At 34.0% G+C, this 20,637-nt stretch overlaps 1 protein-coding gene across 3 annotated transcripts in view; it reads left to right on the forward strand.

Annotated features, from left to right (window-relative positions):
• The window catches only part of MANEA (mannosidase endo-alpha), a 68,700-nt gene extending 64,116 nt beyond the window's left edge, over positions 1–4,584 (forward strand). For all 3 annotated transcript variants that reach the window (XM_040474193.1, XM_040474191.1, XM_040474192.1), the window contains exons 4-5: positions 2,664–2,740; positions 3,515–4,584. In XM_040474193.1, the coding sequence (XP_040330127.1) occupies positions 2,664–2,740; positions 3,515–4,172 (735 nt within the window). In that variant the 3' untranslated portion in view covers positions 4,173–4,584. The remainder of the gene's footprint in view (positions 1–2,663; positions 2,741–3,514) is intronic.
• Positions 4,585–20,637: the final 16,053 nt, after the last annotated feature.

Genomic DNA, 20,637 nt, shown 5'->3' on the forward strand with positions numbered 1-20,637 from the left:
CCACAGACCCAGTAGGATGATCCCAGGAGTGGTACTTCTTGTTAAGCACAGTCCTTCTCACACCATTTGAAATTCTTACCAGCTTCTTTTCCAGTATCCTCCCAACTTCCAGTTATAGAGCTCCCACCTTAGTACTCCATGTGCTGAGGCAGAAAATGGATTTCTCTAGTTGCCATAAGTAGGCAGTCACTGATTTCTTTTCCCTTGCAGGAGAGGTCACTGCCACCAGATAAATCAGCACCCTTCAGTGTTTTCTTAGCCTGGAACGTTTCTCTTACTGCTTCTTCTGCAACCACACTCCTATATTTTTCCCTTTAGGGTAGTGTGCTAGAGTCTGCCTTAGGGAAGTCTAGACTCAGGAGCATGTTCTCTCTCTGATGTGTGAGTGCCTGTTCAGATCTGCACTCACCCGATTTTTGTCCCGTAGTGGCAAGAGGGGTCTAGGCAGTTTGGCTACCTTCTCTGGTTCCCCAGCTCTTACAGAGGTTGGTTTGTCTCTTACTGGCTGCACTGGTGGGTGAGACTCCTGCCAGGTTCTTTGGAGTAAGGTGATAGGTCTGAAAACACCCACGAGGGTGCTTTGGTTTATGTATGAATGTCAAATCTTTTGATTAAAAAGGGGGATAAGTAGGAGAAACATTTTATGCCAGCATGTTGCTGACCTCACCAGGACTGTCAGATATTCACTTTAGAATGTTCACTTTGGCTGCAGGGTGGAGAAGAGCTGGAGAGGTCAGAAGTAGAAGCCTGAAATGAAGAAACATTCATGATTCTTACTCCATAATCTAAAGCATTGCATTTCATTTTATTTATAGTATTCTATCATTTATAAAGTTATTTTAGCATTGGTCTAATAGGATTTTCCCATTGAATGAGAAATAGTAACTAGGTTACATCATTAAACCTACAAAGTGATATTATAATTAAAAAGTTTGAAATATATGAGGGAAAATGAAAATATTATATATTTATCAATAATGGCTTTTTTAATTACTGTAAATATATTGAGCTATACTTTACAAAAGAAGGAAGGATGTCATTTGTATCTGACATAGGCTGTTTGCTTAATATGGTACCCTTTATTTATAAAATGAAAACTTAGAAAATATAACATTCCATCTAAAGGGAGAATTACCCAAGGTAACATTACATAAGAATACCTATATCCTTACCAATCTGCTTTCATTGAAGTTAAAAAGCAAATACCAGAGCTACTGAAAACTATGACTATCCTAGCAATACTTACAACACACAGAATTGAATTTGATCTTAATGATAAAACTTCCTATTAATAAAATTAAACTTCTGTGACAATTGTTAGCACTGATTTATGTAAAATTCATTTTACTTTAATTGGGTAATTGAAAACAAAGGCACTTTATATTGCAGTAGCATAGAAATTTATTTTTATTTTTACATAGAGAGCGAGAAGCTCAAGCAGACCCCATGCTCACTCAGCATGGAGCCCAATGTGTAGCTTGACCCCATCACCCTGGGATCATAGCCTGAGCCAAAATCAAGAGTTGGATGCTCAACTGGCCAACCCACCCAGACACCCCCTAGAAGTTTCTAATTACATGCATGCTTCATAGAGACCAAACCCTAAAGTTAAGATAAACATTTTGATGTTATTCGATTGTCATAAAGATGTTTAAGGACTACTGATAAGTCAGTAAAATTAGTAATGAAAGTGAAAATTTTCACATTATTTGATACTCACATCTTAAGTACTAGTTGGAAGTAGCATTCAAAATGGTTTTGCTAGCCATAATTAGTTTTTTTAAATTTGTATATAAGTAATGTTTTTCAGTTTAGAAATTGATCTGTGCACAGTATTTAAAAAATACTTTTGGTTACTGCTTTCTACAATTATGGTTGAGATCTATCTATAAACCATTATCAACAAGCATTCATAGTACTAGCACATATTATTTTTTCAGTAATTTTGGAATAAATCCTTTGAGTAATAATACACATATGTAGATTATTTTGTGAAATATTGTTTTAATGATAGAAGACTTTGTCATTTAAAGATACCTGCTATTAGGATGCTTGGGTGACTCAGTCGGTTAAGCATCCGACCCTTGATCTCTGCTCAAGTCATGATCTCATAGTTTATGAGTTTGACACCCTTGTGGGGCTCTGCACTGATGGCGTGGAGACTGCCTGGGATTCTCTCCCCCACTCTGTCTCTCAAAATAAATAAACTTTAAAAAGATATTTTCTATTGACTCCATTTAAATGTAAACTTAGTTGGTCATACCTGGGAACAGAATCCATCCAGATTTTTCTGGACCATATTCTTTTAAAGAAACCTATGTCTGGATGTAGAATATATCCCTATTCTTTATAAGAAATATAGGAAGACATAGTGGATGGTGGTCGGACATTTGGGTTCTGAATTCAGATTGCCCATTTTGACTCCAAGTGTCTGACTCACTTAGTAACTACTTTAGAGAGTCATGAGAATGGAGGTAAAAAGTATAAACTGTTGAGCATATTATTTCACAGTAACAACATTGACTAAGAGCTTTCTCCCTTAGAATTCTCTGTGGACTACTTATTGAACATAAACGTTATCTTAAATTAATGAAAGTATATTCCACGTTTTAATAACCTTTTTTACATTATAAATAATTTCTCTAATCAATTTTTTGTTTTAGGTCACTTTTCACATCGAGCCATATAGCAATCGGGATGATCAAAGCATGTACAAAAATGTCAAATATATTATAGACAAGTGAGTTTCTTCTGTGTTTATAATTATTTTTTATGAGCCAGTGATAAGTACAGTTATAAGAAGAGTAAATTTAAATGTATTTGAGAGATTTGAATGAGTTATGATCTGATACATTAAAACTAATCATTTTGAGGAATATTTATGAAATTCCTTATAATTCACTTTCTGTGTAAATTGTTCACTTATACTGTTTGTGTTTATTAAGCTGTTTATGATTTCTCATATCATATAAATGATATAAAATATTTTAAATTGATGTTATTAAACCACAAATATTGTTTTGTCTAATTGTGAAACATGAACTGCTTCTCTATCAGTGGACTCACATCTAATATTTATATTTAATCTGATTATAAGGAAACATTTATTAATTTTGTTCAAGGATTTTACTGGTGAGAACTGTGACAGATTCTATATACTCTTAAAAAGAAACTCATCACCAACAGGGAGACATTGATTAGTAGGAAGAAGTTGACATATTCATATAGAAAATGGGCTTTTTATGGTATTGGTCATTATTTATAAATCTCAATATAAGATAATTTGTTGTTAGGTTATGTCTTGATGTATCCAGTATCTCATTTTTCTAATCTGCAAAATTGAAAATACTTTTTTAATCATTACCTATAATACAACTGATCCCCCTCAAAGAAAGTGAACAATGTGCTTATTAAACTGCATGCATTACCTTCATTTTCAATATAGAAACAGTTATGGTCTATGGAAAATGAGTTGCAGATATTCATTTCATTTTTACATATTTTTGTATTTTAGGTATGGAAGTCATCCAGCCTTTTATAGGTACAAGACTAAGACTGGCAATGCCCTTCCTATGTTTTATATCTATGATTCCTATATCACAAAGCCTGAAAAATGGGCCAATCTGTTAACCACCACAGGGTCTCAAAGCATTCGCAACTCTCCTTATGATGGACTGTTCATTGCACTTCTAGTAGAAAGCAAACATAGGTATGATATTCTACAAGGTGGTTTTGATGGAATTTACACATATTTTGCCACAAACGGCTTTACTTACGGCTCATCCTATGAGAACTGGGCAGGGCTAAAATTTTTTTGTGATCAGTTCAACCTACTGTTTATCCCAAGTGTGGGCCCAGGATACATAGACACCAGCATCCGTCCGTGGAACGCTCAAAATACTCGGAACCGAATCAGCGGGAAGTACTATGAAACTGCCCTGGGTGCCGCACTCCATGCCCACCCCAGTGTAATTTCCATCACCTCTTTTAATGAGTGGCACGAAGGAACTCAGATTGAAAAAGCTGTTCCCAAAAGAACCAGTAATACAGTATACCTAGATTACCGACCTCATAAACCAAGTCTTTATCTAGAACTAACTCGCAAGTGGTCTGAAAAATACAGTAAGGAAAGAGCTGCTTATGCCTTCGATCATGAGCTGCCTCTTTCTTAATGCATTTATAAATCTAGAAATCAATAAATATTTTTTGTCTTAGGAATAACTGTCAGTCAGTATACACTGATACACTTAATGAAAAGAATTTGTTCTTTTTTAAAAATGGTAATGTCATCATTGCCACCCTTCACAATGCTGCACTGAAAAAATGAGAGAAAAGTGCACAATGTTCTGAATTTGCAGTTGAAATTCTACTTTGATACTTTCATTTCACAGTAAATGCTTGTGTTACATAATTAGTGCACAGTTACATCAAACTTGTATTCTGGGCCCAAAGAAATAGATTGTGTGCATATTTGGTGTGTCTACTGAGGAAAATAAGGCTTAAACGATAGTGTACGTGTTTCATGGAGAATTTTTTCAGTGATTCAGTCATCCAGAGTTTGAACACTAAAGTCTCCAATAAAAATACTTAAGGGAATGTAATCATAACATCAGTCTTACTGTGAAGCCTATTGTGTGAGGAAGGCCTGCATCATCCTTTGAGGAATTTTGATAAACCATAGCACGCTTGGTGTTTTGTCTGTCTAATGTGTCTGCTTCACATCGATGAATTACAGATTTTAGAAGCTGTGGAAAGTTGTTTCATAAAAGTTAACAATTGCTTATCAGTTATTAAGAAAACATAGTTCACAATTGTTATTCATGTTTTTAAAATTCAATGTTAATCAGAGACCAACTGTTAGTATCAATTTTTTTTCTTTCTTACCTGTCATCGGATTTCCTTCTTGTTTTTAACTATTTTTACCAAAATAAAGAAAATTTACTTAGCATTTTAAGGCCATGGAAGTGAAAATATTTTTATATCTTAAATCCATTCCTACATTTTACTATTACTAATTTAATGATTGAAATAATCTCATTTAAAATACTTTATTGTATGTAATAACATCCCCATGTAAAAACATCATACATTCATGGTACCTATCACGTTTAATGCTTGTGATCAGTTGTTTGTCATATTGTGACAAATTACCTGTATGCTAATAATGAATATTTTTTTTAATGTTTATTTATTATTGAGAGAGCACGAGCAGGGGAGGGGCGAAGAGAGGAGACTACAGAATCTGAAGCAGGCTCCAGGCTCTGAGCAATTAGCACAGAGCCTGACACAGGGCTCAGACTCACAAACCATGAGATCATGACCTGAGCCAAAGTCGAACACTTAACCGACTGAGCCACCCAGGCGCCCCAACAATGAATCTCTTTAATAATAGAGTGTATGTCATTCTCCAGTTCTTATAGTTAATATTTGTAATTAGAAATATAGTAAAAAAATATATGCTTACATGAATATTATTTATTAAAGAGAAGCAATTGGGCAGTACTAATCAAAAATACATATAAATCTTCAGGGTTTAGAGATACTCATACAGAAATAAATTAACAACAGTAGAATTAACAGTAGAATTAACAGTAAATTAACAATTTATCATAAAATAGTCCATCAGGTGATGAAATTTATTTTCAATCAGTGATTTTGAAGTAAAATTTCTTTGAAAAGAGGCAAGACTAGTGTTAAACTTACAACTTCATTTGCCATTTCTCAGAATGATCAGACGATGGGAAATTAGTACAATAATAGTAATCCACTTTCTCAGAAAATGACAAGAATAAATTACTATAATGATGTAGCAAGCATCTTCATAGGACCACTCATACAGATAGAACCTGTGGATTTTTTTTTCTTCTATCCAGTTAGCCACTGTATGCTATCCTAGGGATGAATTCTAAATACATCATGCCTAATAATCACACTGTATTAAATTTTGAAGAATACTACAGAGGAGTTTTTGACATTGCTTGTACTATATATTTGAACCTACTGTGACAGAAAAGTTTTGTGAAATGGTTCTGATTAAGGGAAAGTGGATAAAAACAAGGTCAGCAAATCCTCAACACAAATACCATCACTTCCTATTTTGCTCTCATTGCAGACCTAGATAATCAACAGCATGCTTTACCTCTGAACTTGACCCCATCCAGCCAGTAACAATCAAAGTGAGATAAAACAGATTCTGTCTTCAGTGCAGAAAGTTATTCTCAAGGGAAGAATGTTTGGAATCTGAAACAATGGTTTAAGAATTTATATGAACATCGTGAGTCTTTTCACCTGTTAAAAAAAATTAGGAATCATCTCCAATAATTATTCTCAAAAATGCTCTCAAAACCCTTCCTCAGGTATTCATTACAGCTGCCTGCATCATTTGACTTACAACACAGTTTATATCATTATAATCACAAGTAAATGAGAGCAAAGAACTGATTGCCTAAACTATATAGGTGTAAATTCAATAAACAGTGTAATATATGCAATGCATGAATCATAATTCTTTTATGGTTTAATCAGTCTGTTTTGACTGTATAGAAAATCTTTGTTTTATTGTCCCCTTAAGGACTAATATTGTCAAAAACTGCTGTTATTAGTGTTTAAGTTGTACATTAACTTTTTTGTTTTGAAATTAAAAATGATTATTTTGTTATATTAACTTTCATTTAATAAAAGCATACATGAAATAATATATATAAAAATGTTTCTACTTAATGAAATATTTAATTTCTGATGATTAACAGATGAAAGTAGTATTCATTCAGCACTCTATTTTCTGTTTGAAATACGCAACACTCACAAAGTCTATCTTTAACTGCATATACATTTTAAATGTAAATTTGCTAAACGTTTTTTTTTATTTGGGAGATGTTTTTTTTTTTTTTATTCTTTAGACATAATCATGTTCTAACTCTTATGAAATTGGTCTTACCGTAACAAGCTACCAGAAAGTCTACCCAGTTTATAACCATGCACTTTTCAAACTAATCAGTTACTCAGTTTAAACACGATGACATGTGTGAACTCTATAGTCCCTACAGAAACAGCTCTTAAAACTCTGTATCTAAATTTTGGATTAAGGTCAAACACCCTCATGTCCCATAGTGTAGAAGCAATACTTTATTTATTACTATTAAAGTATAAAGCAATACTTTTAAAGTATAAAGCATATAGTATAAAGTATAAAGCAATACTATTAAAGTATAAAGCAATACTTTATTATTAAATACTTTGTTACTTTATTAATAAATAATATTTAGAAAAAGTCCAGTTACTTTCATAAATATCTACAATTTCAAAATGAAAAATGGACCTAGCCACAGCCACAGGCAGAAACGTTTTTTGGCTCCATGTTCTCTGTTTAAAAATAAACTCCAAATTGAATTTTATACTGACTTTGTTACATGTCCACGTAAAGTCTAAATGTTATTGTATGCTTACTGTAAAATTATCATTGAGAATTCAGGTACTACATTGGCTTAATTACAAAGACTCACTTATCCTTAGTCTAAAGAACTTAGTAGTAGTGCTGTTACATTTCAATTATCCGTGGAGAGAGGAACATTTTTCAATGCGATTAGTTTTTGTTGGTTTTACATAATTTAGGATATCAAAAGAATTTAAAAACTAGTAAGCAAATGATCATACATCTAAAATTTACTGAAATTAAAAGAGTAGCACTTTTTATTCTTAGTGTTCTAGATCCCATTTAAAAGCATCTTCTATATTAAATTGTAAAAAATTTTAACTATGAATTTAACCATAAAGAGACTTTCAGAAAATACCCATGAAATAAATATCTCATGACATAAAACAATAGTGTACTATTATAATTCTATATACAATTCAACTTATGGTATATGATTGGATCCTCATGCTTCGTGTTTTTGACTTGAGAGAATTGGTTAAAAATCCAAGAAAAGATTGTAAACAACATAAAATGACACTCTTTAGCTATTCAATCACATTTAAAATACATTACAATTATATTCATGCATAAAAGTATGTTTGAATCAGTTTTATAAAAGCCATTATGAAGACACTCACTCTTTTGATAATATCTAATGTAATGCGATCTTTACCCTGATTTTGAAAATACAAAAAAAAATTTAGAAGAAATTCAATTGTAATAAATGCAATAAAGTTTAGAAATTTATGTATTTAAACAGTCATCTAAATGTAGTGTGCCAGAACTTTTTTTGTATGTAGTAAGTTTATTTTGAAGACTGCCATTCTATATATTGTTTTTTACTTAGATTCATTAGCCATGTGGCACACTATTAAGCCATTAATATTAAAGTAGAGCAATCTGATCTTTGGCTTCATGTAAAAAGTTAACTGTAAATCTGCTAAATTCTTACTTGAAAATTGGTGTTATATTCATTTTAATTAAAGTACACGTGTCTTGAAAATACTCGACTTTTTAGCCATCTTGTAAAAAATGTTGAAAATCACTTTATGAATAAGTAGCTGAGCTCAAATTCTGTTTTATTTTTCATGAGTAGTATGTATTTTCAGCTAAAGACTTAATCTCCAAATATTCTTTTAATGTACACTATTTCACTATTTTCACTTGAGTCATTCTTATATAGGGTGTAGGTAATATTTCCTTTTTTTCAAATATGTGTACTCTTTGAAAAACATAACATTTTTTTCTGCAAAAAGGGGGGGGCCTGAGTGGCTCAGTCAGTTAAGTGTCCAACTTTGGCTCAGGTCATGATCTCACAGTTCATGAGCGAGCCCTGCATTGGGTTCTGTGCTGACAGCTCAGAGCCTGGAGCCTGCTTTGGATTCTGTCTCCCTTTCTCTCTGACCCTCCCCCACTTAACTCTCTCTCTCAAAAATAAACATTAACATTTTTTTAATCTGAACAATGAAACATGAGATTTTAAAAAGAATATACAGTGCTAGCATACGCGGTTGACTACATATTTGGTATTGAGCTTGAGTAGTTAATATAAATGTTACATGTTTCTTACTGCCAGAAAAGAAGCACCTCCTTTCCTCTCCAAGGTAAAGTTCACCTTGTCAACACAATTTAAAATAAAAGTTATAAGGAATATAGTCAATAGTACTATAATAGTATTGCATGTGACAGGTAGTAACTACATTTATGGGGAGCACAGCATAATGCATAGAGTTTTTGAATCACTATGTTGTATACCTGAAACTAATGTATATCAACCATGCAAAAAATTTCAGAAAAATAAATTTCTCAGTGGCCATTATACCTCGTGTCAAAAGTGTAAAAACCTACAGGAACCTGTCAGGTAATAAAAATAAAATGCATCAGGTCTAAGACCCTAGAGAGAGAATCCTAGGAACTGTGGACCACTCCTAAAAGGAATAGCTGCTAATCAGCTCTGTCAATGTTCATTTTGTCAATGTTCACTTTGTAGTTAGGCATCACTAAAATGAAGAATTAGGTACTATGTCCATGTGTGTGTAAGTTTTTCTAATTATAACATGTTGGCAAATATCACAGAGGATTTTAAAAATATTTGTTGGTTGGGGGTCACTAATATGTGACCTCTGATATAAAGAATGTAAAACTATTGAGAATATTTGTCATAATGTTTTATTACACTTAAGAGGATTTCATCTATCAAATTATTGTGATGATTATTGGATAAATTCCAGGTATATAACAATAAAACTCAGGGAAAGTGAATCCATGAGGGTTCTGATTATATGATAGCTTTTTCCAGATCTTATCTAGTGCAAGATTAGAAATAAAGCACCTCAAAATGAGTTAGATGTGTATCTCTTCACCAGTCTTCTCTATTATTTAACCTAACTTGATTTTTGAGTAGCTGATGTGAATTTTATTTACTAAGGTCCTGGAAGGCTTTATTCTATTGTTTGTTAGGTATGGATCTATTTTTGAAACTTCAAAAATAAATAGAAAACACTATAAGTAATTGCATTTAATTATAGCCCCACTTCTGACTTTTTGATGCCTGCCATTCAGTCTTATTCTCAACTTCCTGTTCGTTTTAAGTTTTTATTTAAATTCTAGTTTACATATAATGTAATATTACTTTCAGGAGAATTTAGTGATTTATCACTTACATATAACACAGTGCTCCTCACAAGTGCCAACACCCATCACTGATTTAGCTCAACCCCCTCCTTTCTCCCCTCCAGCAACCCTGTTTGTTCTTTATACATAAAGTCTTGTTTTATGGTTTGCCTCTCTTTCCAACCCCCCCCATGTTCATCTGTTTTAAATTCCACATGAGTGAAATCATATGGGATTTGCCTTTCTCAGACTGATTTTGCTTAGCATAAAATATTCTAGTTCCATTCATGTCATTGCAACTGGCAAGATTTCATTATTTTGATGGCTGAGTAATATTCCGTGTGTGTGTGTGTGTGTGTGTGTGTGTGTGTGTGTACATGTGTATTCAACTTCTTTATTCATCCATCAGTTAATGGACATTTAGGCTCCTTCCAAAATTTGACTATTGTTGATAATACTGCTGAAAACATCAAGGTGCATGTGTCCCTTCAAATTAGTATTTTTGTATCTTTTAGGTAAATATCTAATAGTACTATTGTTGGATCATAGGGTAGTTCTATTTTTTAACTTTTTGTGGAAGCTCCATACTTTTTTCGTGACTGTACCAGTTTGCATTCCCATCAACCACCAACAGTGCAAGAGGGTTCTCCTTTTTCTTCATCCTCACCAACACCTGTTGTTTCTTGTGTTGTTAATTTTAACCATTCTTGTAGGTGTGAGGTGACATATTTTGAAGTTTTGATTTGTATCAGTGGGGCACCTGGGTGCTCAGTCAGTTGAGCGTCAGACTTTGGCTCAGGTCATGATCTCACAGTTCGTGAGTTTGAGCCCTGCATCGGGCTCTGTTCTGACAGCTCAGAGCCTGGAGCCAGTTTCAGATTCTGTGTCTCCCTCTCTGTCTGCTCCTCCCTTGCTCACACTCTGTCTCTCTCAAAAAACAAAAACAAAAACAAAAACATTTTTTAAAAAAAATGAAAAAACTGATGAATGATGTTGAGCATTTTTTCACATGTCTTTTGGTCATCCGTGTGTCTACTTTGAAAAAATGTCTATTCAGGTTTTGTGCCCATTTCTTAAGTGGATTATTTGGTTTTTGGGTGTTGAGTTTTTTTTTTTTTTTTAATAGATTTTGGATACTAACCCTTCATCATCATTTGTCATTTGCACTTATCTTCTCCCATTCCAAAGTTTGCCTTTTAGTTTCGTTATTTCCTGTTTTGTTTCAAAAAGGATACTAGTGATTTGTTAGAATATGTAACATGTGACAAAAAGTCTCCATTGAAATGGAGCAAGAATAGGAATATACATGAAGCTAGCATTGAAAGGAAAACAGTATTAATGTAAATACACTGCTATACTGGTGGTTACAAATTTAACTTTAAGCTTTTGAGTAGCCAATATGGTAAAGCATCTAATCATCCACATATTGGGTAATGTCCATAGCATAAAATACAAATAAATTTCTCAGGAAAAGTAGAGCTATCTTAAGGATGTCCATTCTCAGGGCTCCTGGCTGGCTTACTCAGTTAAGCCTCCGACTTCAGCTCAGGTCTTGATCTCATGGTTTGTGAGTTCAAGCCCCATGTCAGGCTCTGTGCTGACAGCTCAGAGCCTGGAGCCTGCTTTGGATTCTGTGTCTTCCTCTTTCTCTGCCCCTCCCCTTTCACACTCTATCTCTCTCTCAAAAAAATAAATAAACAGGGGCTCCTGGGCGGCTCAGTTGGTTAAGCATCTGACTTCGGCTCAGGTCATGATCTCACGGTTCATGAGTTTGAGCCCATGTTGGGCTCTGTGCTGGCAGCTCAGAGCCTGAGCCTATTTAAGATTCTGTGTCTCCCTCTCTCTCTGACCCTCCCCCATTCATGCTCTGTCTCTCTCTGTTTCAAAAATAAATAAACATTAAAAAAATTTTTTAAAAAAATAAACATTAAAAAAAAAGATGTCCACTCTCACCACATTTACTCAAATTAGTACTGTAAGTTCTAGCCACAACAATTAGACAACAAAAAAGAAATAAAAGGCATCTAAATTGGTAAGAAAGAAATAAAACTATTTGCAGATGACATGATACAAGACAAAACCATAGACTCCACCAAAAAACTATTAGAAATAAAAAGTGAATTCACTAAAGGTGCAGGATACAAACCTAATATATAGAAAATCTGTTGTCTTTCTATATGCAAATGACAAAGAGACATTCAGAAAACAATTCCATTTAAATTGCATCAGAAAAATACCTAGGAGTAAACTTAACCCAAGTGGTGAAAGATCTGTACTCTGAAAACTCTGAAACACCAATGAAAAAATTGAAGATGACACAAACAAGTGGAAAGATATACCATGCTCATGGATTGGATTAATATTGCTAAAATGTTCTTACTATCCAAAGGAATCTATAGGTTTGCTGCAATCTCTATCAAAATACCTAGAGTATTTTTCATAGAACCAGAATGACACTAAGATATATATGGGACCACATAAAGCCCCAAGTAGCAAAATCAATCTTGGAAAAGAAAAACAAAACTTTCCCAGATTTCAAGATATACTACACAAAGCTGTAGTAATCAAAACAGTATGGCACTGGCACAAAACTTGAAACATTGATAAATAGAATAGAGAGGTTAGAAATAAACCCATGCTTATATGGTCAATTATGACAAAGGAGGCAAGAATACAATGGGGAAAAAGACAGTCTCCTCAATAAAGGTGCTGGAAAAACTGGACAGCTACATGCAAAAGAATGAAACTGGATAACTATCTTACACAATACAAAAAATAAAATGGATTAAGGAAAGACCTAACTGTGAGACCTAAAACCATAAAACTAGAAGAAAATAGGAAGTAATCTCTTTGACCTCAACTCTAGCAATGTAATTGTAGGTATGTCTCCTTAGGAAAGGACTATTGCCTGAAAATTAAACTGTTAAACTAAATTAACAAACTGTTGGACTATACCAAAATACAAAGCTTCTGCACAACAAAGGAAACCATCAGCAAAATGAAAAGGCAGCCTACTGAGTGAGAGAAGCTATTTGCAAAAAAAATCCAGTAAGGGGTTAACATCCAAAATATATAAAATACATCTATAACTCAACATCAGAAAAATCTGATAAAAACATGGGCAAAAGACCTGAATATACATTCTCCCAAAGAAGATCTACACATGACCAGTAGACCCATCAACATCACTAACCATTAGGAGATACAAATCAAAACCACAATGAGATATCATCTTACACCTAACCAAAGGACTAAAATTGAAAAAAACAGGAAGTGTTGGCAAGGATGCAGAGAAAAAGGAACGCTCATGCACTGTTGGTGGCAATGTAAATTAGTGAGGCCACTGTGGAAGTTCCTTGAAAAATTACAAGTTGAAATAGATATGTTCCAGTAATTTCCCTACCTATTTACCCACAGAAAATGAAAATACTAATTTGAAAAGATATATGCACCCCTATGTTTATTCAGCAGTCGCCAAATAAGGAAGCAAAGTGTCCATCTATAGATGAATGAGTAAAGAAGATGTGGTAAATATATATAATGGAGTATTACCCATAAAGAGAATAAAATCTTACCATCTGCAACAACATGGCTGGACCTAGAGGGTATTATGCTAAGTGAAGTAAGTCAGACAAAGACTAATACCTTAATTTCACTCAAATGTGGAATTTAAAAAACAAAAATGAATAAATAAAGCAGAAACAGATCCATAAATAGAATGAATTGATGGTTGCCAGCAGGGAGAGGAGTGGGGGAATGAGCAAAATGCCTAAATGAGAATGGGTTGGAGATACAGACTTCCAGTTAGGGAATAAAGAAGGCACAGGGATGAAAGGTACAGCACAGGGAGTATATCAATGATATAATAGTATTGTATAGTGAAAAGATGATAGTTACACCCGTGGTAAATATAGCATAATGTATAGATTTGTCAAATCACTATGTTGTACACCTGAAACTAATGTAACATTGTATGTCAACTATATTTCAATTACATATATATAATTGTGTGTATGTGTATGTATAATTATATGTATGTGTATATATACATATATGTGTACATATACATATATGTATACATATATGTGTGTGTATATATAAAGAGAGTATACATAGAGAGAGAGAGAGAGAGAGAGAGAGAGAGAGCTTAGTATTGAAAGAGGAATTTCTTTTGGAGGGTTCTTATAAAGAGGATACTGTAATATAATGAACAATATACTTTTTAAAATTTTTTTATGTTTGTTTACTTTTTGAGAGATACAGAGCATGAGTGGTGGAGGGGCAGAGAGAGGGGAGACACAGAATCGGAAGCAGGCTCCAGGCTCTAAGCTGTCCGCACAGAGCCCGACACAGGGCTCAAACTCACAGACCAGGAGATCATGACCTGAGCCGAAGTCAGATGCTCAACCAACTGAGCCACCCAGGCACCCCTAATGAACAATATTTTTATCAACACTCTGCTTATAATATGTCAAGACCAAATTTCATAGGGCTTTTTCTTATAAATGTCTTTACATATGTGATTTCAGTATCATGCTAAAGCACAGTCACTGAAAGCATTTAATACCTATCCATCCATTTATCTCAAAAAGTGGATAGTCCATGAATCCTTCAAGCAATTCTTCCCATAATTTTTTGAGTTATTTGTTAATTAAAATTTCTTGAAGTTTTGCCAGAAACTGGTGATGGGGATTATACATGAATAAAACAGTAGCTACCTGCTTTCAAGATACTTAGTTTTTTAACAAAGCATTATGTTTTAGGTGATGCAGTTTATGTTTTTTGATTCCTCATGCCTAATCAGCTATATTCATAACAGAAACTTTCTGATAAATAATCAAAATAAAAGGCTGAGTCAAATATATATTAGTTCCAGGAGAGAAAATGAAATTATATAGAATTTTATACAGAAAAAAATTGACATTTGCTGAATTGGTTGTACATTAGCCATAGATCACCGTTCATTTACAAAAAAGGAGACCAAAACGGTTACTGATAACTCATCTGCCCGGTTTCTATATCTTTAAAATGGAGGCATTGGGCTGAAAAACAACTAAGACCGCTATCTGGAACTAAAATTATTTTTATGTTATCAATAGCATCAAAACCAAAAAAAAGAGAGAGAGAGAGAGAGAGAGAGAGAAACAAGGTCTGCATATCTATAATAAAGACATAAATGGTAGCTGGAAAAAAAAACGATTTGATAAAATCATACAAACGTTAAAATTAATATCTGTCATCCACTCTGGATTTTATTACTCTCATGTCTGCCTTTCAAATAATATTGTTGTAGATACATGGTAATATTCATAAATGCTGGACATTCCTGTAATTTTTATACTCAAGAACAATTCAAATGTCTGTCAGTGAGCGAAAGGATAAATGAACTCTGGTACATTCATTTTCACTAAGCATTAAAAAACAACAAAACACTGATACATGCAACCATGTGGATAAATCTCAAATGCATTATGCTAAGTGAAAGACGTCAGCTGCCACTTACAGGTTTTCCCCATTTACCTGAAAGCAAAACATTCCTATGAAATCTTTTATGAGCTAAAATCATGTAAAGCAAAGAAACAATTGCCATTTCACAAAAGCAAAAATCCTCTTCGGATTTCTTTTGGTTAGCAAAAATAGATGCTATTATAGCTCTTTCCTGAAACAAAAATGGCATAAAGCAAACTTTTGATAGCAAGAGAAGCATTTGTATACATTGTGATTCTACTTATATTCTCGAAAAGGCAAAATTCTACAGGCAGAATACATTGGTGGTCACCATAGTTTAGGTGTTGGGGACAGGGGCTGGATTACAAAGGAGCAGCACAAAATAATTGTTGATTGCTCAATGCTATACATTTGTCAAAATTCACGGGGCTATACAACTGCTTTCCACTCAACAAACACATACACACAAAAGAAACAGGTTAATTTTCTGTATGTTAGTATTTTTAAGCCTATAATGTGGTACTACTACATATTCATACAAATGACAAAAATTTAAGAAGACTTAGAATGCTAAGGCAATCATCCTTTTGTGGTGCCAGTATAAAATACTTCACCAACTTTCAAGAACATTTGGCAATTTCTTATATAGCTAGACATATCTTTACACTATGAGCAACAATGTCACTTCCACTAGCAGAATTTCTCATCTTCAATCCTCATTTTCTTTTCCCAATCTCAAATCATGCCATTGTCATTCATGCCACACAACCAGAAATGTGATCCTTCTGTGCCTTACCACACTCTCTCAGTGCCCTAAACCACATCAGCCATTAAGTACTGCTACCTTTTTCCCCTAGATATTTCCTAAATATTTATGCTATTCTCCATCTGTATAATCTCTGATCATACTTAAGACATCATCATGTTTTCACTTAGCCTATTAGATCTTCTCAACTAGTTTATATACTTGGAGAAGTATCTAATTCAAATCACTCTCTAGACCCAGAGTCTAGGTCATTCTCTTGCTTCAAATCTTTTAAGTGATTGCCAATTTCCTACAGAATAAAGCACAAACGTCAGAAGGTATGTTAGATGTCTCATTACTCTTCAGTGCTTATAGGAACAGTCTCATCTCCTGGGTCATTTTTTCCCTCAAACTTTTTGCTACAATATTTTACTTTTAGAGAGATTGTCAAACACAACTTGCTATTTCATAATCCCATGAAGGTGTGTGTGTGTGTGTGTGTGTGTGTGTGTGTGTGTGTGTGTGTATGATGCCTTTTTCATTGTTCCTCACTTATTTACTCCTACTTGAAAGAGGTTAAGAATGGAACAGGAAAGCATAGGTAGAAAGGAAATAGACATTTCTAACAAGTATCTAATGTGTGTCAAACACTGCATTAAAGTTTTGTACATTTTATTTCATGTGATAATCGTCTAACATTCTGAGGTAGCTTTTATTTATTTTATAATTGATACTATATTACAAAATTTGTCAATGTCCTACAGCCACTTGAGTAGAGATGGGTCTGAACAAACTATGTCATTCTACTATAGGGCCAACTTACCTAGAACTATTTGCCAACACTTTCCCTACTCACATAGGTTAGATACTCCGACTATACTTCTATCCTAGCACTTACTACTTTGTATTGAGATAAGTAAGCTTCATGGGTGATATCTTTCTAAAATAAGCACATTGGGGGTGGGGAATATCTTTGGTTTCACTTTTTTTTAAAGAATATAAATATGTCATACACAGAAAAAGAACATAATAGATATTTAGGTTTTTTTTAAAAGGCTGTCATGGACCCAGCACTAAATTTAATGAAATGTAGCATTCCTCATAAATCTGAAACCTCAGGGAGTGTGTCTTTTCAATCTTTACACTCCCAGTGTGACACAGATTAGGTGCAAATTAAATACTTGTTGAACTGAAGACAGATTTATATGAAGCTTTGCATATACAAAACAATGTGTTACACAAAGGTTTCTTCTCATGAACATTTCTTATTATTATTCTTGTCCTCTTAGTTACTGGCAAGAAAATTGTAGATGTGTTCCATGAATTGATGGTTAAACCAAATAATATTGGTATATATAATTTATTTTTATAATCACTAATTAAAACTTTAAAAATAAAATTGTAGTTGTGGGCTACCTGGCTGGCTCAGTCAGTTAATGTCTGACTCTTGATTTTGGCTCATGTCATGATCTTATGGTTCATGGGACTGAGCCCCCACATCAGGCTCTGTGTCTGGTGTGGACCGTGCTTAGGATTCTCTCCCTCTCTCTTCCTCCACTGCTCATGCTCACACATTTTCTCTCTCTCTCTCTCTCAAGATAAATAAACATTTAAAAAATAAATAAATAAAATTGTAGTTGTATCTCACAAATTTTATTTTGTTGTTTTTCTGACCCTTTCATACAAAGTCAATTTCAGGAAAGCTCTGTAATGCAAACAAAAACAATAAACAAAAAACTCCATTGCTTACAGAAAAGTAAAGCTATTTTGTTAATTAAATACATTAGTGGCAGAAATTCCATAAGTGTCCCAATTAAACAGATTTATAATCAGTCATTTTCTCTAACAGTATAATGTTTGAGATAGTCATAGCTTCTGAGGTATTTGCATAATCCCTGTGCTCTTCCCACTAAATGTTTTGCTAAATTTAACACAGCTATTAAAACATAACATGCACCAGAAATTTTTAAAAAGTAAATATTGACATGCTTTTCAATCAATATTAAGATTTAGAAAACCATGTGTTGAATATTAACCTCATTTCTCCATTAATCATAATTCCTCCTAGATCTTTAAATTTTAAGTAAGACAGTAGAGTGAATTCTTTCTTACTGTGACAAAGTCCCACAGATACCATACAGCATATTTAGCAATTTATAAAGTATGATGATTGGGTTGGATAAACAGTTATCCTAGGAAACCACATTCTGGAAAAATCTTGAGGAGGTTGTTGAGTCAAAAGGTACACATTCTTAGATATAGGTCAGCCCTTTTCCCACTTCCTGAAACCTCCACTACCTTCTCTGTCCAATTTGTGATCTTGCTTCCTACTTAACTAAGAAAGTAGAAGAAATTGAAGATGATGCCCAATGAGCCATTCCTTTATATAATCCCCTCCCCATAAGTGTGAGTAGGATCTATAATCTATACTCATTTATTTCCAACAGACTACATCAAAGTTAACGTGTTAGCATTTCTGCAATTATATGGCAAAGGTGAAATGATTTTGAAGATGTAATTGAGACACCTAATCAGTTGACCTTAAGTTAATCAAAAGGTATATAATTCTTGGTTGGCTGCCTAATCAGTTGAATGCTTTTTAAAAAAGGCCAGAGGTTAGAGACAATACATTAGAGACACTGTCTTACTGACAAGAAGCAAACCACCATGAATCTTCAGCTTCAAAGAAATGAAGTCCCCCAACAACTGCATGAGCTGAGAAGACGACTCAGCATTACATTTTCCTCAGCACCAGCTGACACCTTATTTACCACCCTGTAAGACCCTGAGCTGAGAATCCAGGTAAGCCGTGCCAGGTATCCTGACTCAAGGAAACTGTGAGATAATAAAATATTTGTTGTTTTAAACTGCTAAAATTTTAATAATTTGTTACATAGAAATAGAAAATTAATACACAGTCAAAAGAAAATGTGCATAAGCCGCCACCACCACATGCATTCTCCTGCACACATCTGGGCTCATAAACTCTGTCAGCCTTTCTCTTAATTATGAACAAACCATCCTTATTTCATCTAAGTCCAGTTTCTCCCTCTGGGTTCTAAAGCTTACTTCCCCTTTGTGATCAAAGGCACGAAACTGACAGTGGTACTCTCTTACTCAGAAATCATTAAATCTCCCCCTTCTCTACTGACTCATTTCATCATCAAACAGGATCTAGTTTCTTCTGGCTTCACAAAACATACCACCTCTGTGGTATCATCTCCAAGAAACAATAACCCCAGTCTAGTCGTGAGAACAAAAAAATCAGACACGCGCAAATTGAGGGACCTTCTGCAAAATACCTAACCAGAATTCCACAAAACTGTCAAGATCATGCAACAAGGAAAGGCTGACTGTCATGGGCCAGCAGAAACAAAGGCAACATGGCAACTAAATTCAGTGGTTTCTGGGACTGGACGCTGCAACAGTAAAAGGACATTAAGGGAACAACTGTTGAACTCTGAACAAAGTCTGAAGCAGTCTGTGTTAGTTTCTTAGGCTTGACAAATATACCATGGTGGTCCCTCACCTTCTTTAGGTCTTTGCTGAAATATCAGTGAGGACTTTCCAGTGAGTCCTTCTTTGACGATTCTATTTTATTTTAGATTACACCTACTATTTTCATGGAACACAAGTTTATAGCATACTTACTTTTAGATAATAAGGAAATAAAATGAAGGTAATATCTCCATGCACAAGTAGTTCACAGGCTAGAAACAAAAGAATTATTTCTTCACAAGGTAATCATTGTTTCTGCTTGTCCAGTGTCCCTTAAGTTTTTATGATAAAAAGTCTGTATTTGAGGAACAACCTTTCCCTATTCTATGTGGTCCTGGTGGGATTATTAATCCTAGAATCTTTAGATTGGACATATGGTAGAAACTACCAAATGAATCTACTCCATTTGCAACAGTGATTGCTCCAGGGCTAGACATGTGAACCAAGCTCAATTGATCTCTAATAATATAGCCTTGGAGCACTCCCTAGATACATTTTTTCCCCCACATGGAAATCTGTCTGAGAAAAATCGAATATACAGGAGGAAGCAAAAAGCAGAGGTGGAGAAAAAGAGTCTTGATAACATATCTGGACCCCTCAAATTCTACCCTAAACTACATCCGCCTTTTGGCTCCATTCCATTAGCCAGTAAACCTTTCTTTTGGATTAAGCTAATTTTAGTTAGATTTAATTCATGGAACTGAAAGAGTCATGATCAATACAATTGCATATAGTATTGTAAATCTCAATGTAGAGGTAGATATGGAAAAGACATTACAAAGAGTGAGTCCATCCTCTCTGAAAGGCTAAGGAAACATTCACAGAGGAGTCACTCTTAAATTTTGAAGTCTAAGAACCCAACATTTGGGCAAACCAAGAAAATATGTTAATGATTTTCTGAGTTCTTACTATGAGATAA

The sequence above is a fragment of the Herpailurus yagouaroundi genome, unplaced genomic scaffold (assembly GCF_014898765.1).
Source record: "Herpailurus yagouaroundi ecotype Mexico unplaced genomic scaffold, PumYag 139, whole genome shotgun sequence".
In the NCBI taxonomy this organism is placed as follows: Eukaryota; Metazoa; Chordata; class Mammalia; order Carnivora; family Felidae; genus Herpailurus; species Herpailurus yagouaroundi.